The sequence below is a fragment of the Pezoporus flaviventris genome, unplaced genomic scaffold (genome assembly GCF_033815535.1).
Source record: "Pezoporus flaviventris isolate CSIRO_AGI_PZ_B2104156 unplaced genomic scaffold, CSIRO_AGI_Pfla_v1 ptg000123l, whole genome shotgun sequence".
NCBI classification, from domain to species: Eukaryota; Metazoa; Chordata; class Aves; order Psittaciformes; family Psittacidae; genus Pezoporus; species Pezoporus flaviventris.
The window spans coordinates 734650-736861 of record NW_026892671.1 but is presented as its reverse complement, the minus strand read 5'-3'; the positions used below and the strand labels follow the sequence as shown (position 1 = coordinate 736861).

Sequence of the window (2212 nt, the reverse complement as noted above, 5' to 3'; positions counted from 1 at the left end):
GGGAAGTGCTGGATGGGTGACGCTGCTCCAATCTGCCGTCACTCTGAGCACTTCTTCAGAGGGTCCTTCTGAAAGACACTGAGGCATCATTTACCTGATAGGGAAGGATGCTGAGCTTTGATGTTTTTCCGTCTTGGTGGGCAGGTTGGGCAGTGGGAGCTGGGAATTTACTTCTCTGCTTTGAGGGAGGCACCGAGAGTCTTGTGAGGGCTTGTGTGAGCTGCTCCCGAGCCCCTGCACAGGCAGGGGTGTGCAGGGCAGAGCTGAGCACACAGCCCATGGCATGGGCTCTGGGAGCACTGAGAGGGAGCAGAGCTGGGCACAGAGCAGCAGCTCCTGGCAGGGACAGCTCCAGGCAGCAGAGATATGGATGGGCAGGGAGTGGGGGGAAAGTGCAGCCCAGCCCTGGGGAGGGTGCGTTCAGGCAGCTCTCTTGGGGTGGGGCACTGGAGGTGGCTGCTGGCAGTGCTCTGCTGCCCACAGTCCTTTGCTTCTCTCCATGAGAGCTCCGTGATCTTCTCTTTGAAACCGTGCTCCCCTGCTTTCAGCACAGGACAGGTGTTTGGGGGGGTTCTTAAGGTCAATTTGTGTGTGAAGGAACCTTACAGGCAGTGCAAGTTTGAGCACAGGGCAAGTGGGAGAGGACTGATGGACACTGCAGCTCTCTTGGTTCTGCAAAGAACTGAGACTTTTGGACTGATGCAATGCTCTTCTGATTGTACCTAGGAAGAAGCCTCAGCAGTGTAATGACATCACTGCCGATGACACTGAACCTCTCCTCTCCTGCTAATATGTGCTCAGTTGTGAATGTGTAAACTGAACTTCTGTATCTGACATCCCTCCTGTCCTGACCTGTCACCGCCTTTTTCTCCTCTGACACTGCCCCATGCCCAGAGGCAGCAGATGTCCAACGGCAGCTCCATCACCCAGTTCCTGCTCCTGCCATTTGCACACACGCGGGAGCTGCAGCTCTGCCACTTCTGGCTCTTCCTGGGCATCTCCCTGGCTGCGCTCCTGGGCAACGGCCTCATCATCACCAGCACAGCCTGCGACCAGCGCCTCCACACCCCCATGTACTTCTTCCTCCTCAACCTCTCCCTGCTGGACCTGGGCTGCATCTCCACCACTGTCCCCAAATCCATGGCCAATTCCCTCTGGGACACCAGGGCCATCTCCTACACAGGCTGTGCTGCACAGCTCTTTTTCGTTGTCTTCTTCATCTCAGCAGAGTATTTTCTCCTCACTGTCATGTCCTACGACCGCTACGTGGCCATCTGCAAGCCCCTGCACTATGGGACCCTCCTGGGCAGCACAGCTTGTGTCCACATGGCAGCAGCTGCCTGGGGCAGTGGCTTTCTCACTGCTCTGCTGCACACAGCCAATACGTTTTCACTGGCCCTATGCCGAGGCAATGATGTGGAGCAGTTCTTCTGTGAAATCCCCCACATCCTCAAGCTCTCCTGCTCACGCTCCTACCTCAGGGAAGTTGGGCTTCTTGTGATTGGTGTCCTGATTGCTGTTGGCTGTTTTGTTTTCATTGTGGGGTCCTATGTGCAGATCTTCAGGGCCGTGCTGAGGATGCCCTCTGAGCAGGGACGCCACAAAGCCTTTTCCACGTGCCTCCCTCACCTGGCTGTTCTCTCCCTCTTTGTCAACACTTCTGTCTTTGCCTACTTGAAGCCCCCCTCCGTCTCCTCCCCATCCCTGGATCTGGTGGTGTCAGTGCTGTACTCGGTGGTGCCTCCAGCAGTGAACCCCCTCATCTACAGCCTGAGGAACCAGGAGCTGAAGGATGCTGTGAGGAAGCTGGTGACCAGATGTGTTTCAGCAGATATACGCTGCTTGCTTTACCCTGGAAAGGGTTTCCAGTGTAGGTCATGACAGGCCATGCCTGTCTTTCCTGCTTTACATTTGTTTTCCTATTTCAATTTCTGATGATGTTGTCTTCATAGAAATGTCAGTTTTCATCTCCTAATTAGAGTAGCCACTCGTGTTGTGTGACCCACAGACTTTGTGTCACTCTGGGCTCTGATTGTATTTAAGGGAAATAAATGATCCTGCAGCAATTTCTTCTCTGTGATACGTTCTCACATGTCAGGAATGAAGGGGAACGAAAGCAGCTTTCTGGCTGCTCCAGCTGTGGGATGGCTGCTCTGTGACTGCAGCAGGAAGAGCTCTTGGGGAGCCCAATGAATGGGGCTGTTGTGCTGGT

At 54.7% G+C, this 2212-nt stretch overlaps 1 protein-coding gene across 1 annotated transcript; it reads left to right on the top strand.

The window, feature by feature from the left end:
* The first annotated feature begins 868 nt into the window (after positions 1–868).
* On the top strand, positions 869–1962 carry LOC133282414 (olfactory receptor 14C36-like). Its single transcript, XM_061478422.1, has one exon. The coding sequence runs from the start codon at positions 904–906 to the stop codon at positions 1879–1881; it is 978 nt and encodes a 325-aa protein (XP_061334406.1). The 5' UTR covers positions 869–903; the 3' UTR covers positions 1882–1962.
* Positions 1963–2212: the final 250 nt, after the last annotated feature.

What these genes read in the sequence shown, in the direction of transcription:
- LOC133282414 (XM_061478422.1), top strand. Translation starts at nt 904, where the DNA reads ATGTCCAACGGCAGCTCCATCACCCAGTTCCTGCTCCTGCCATTTGCA.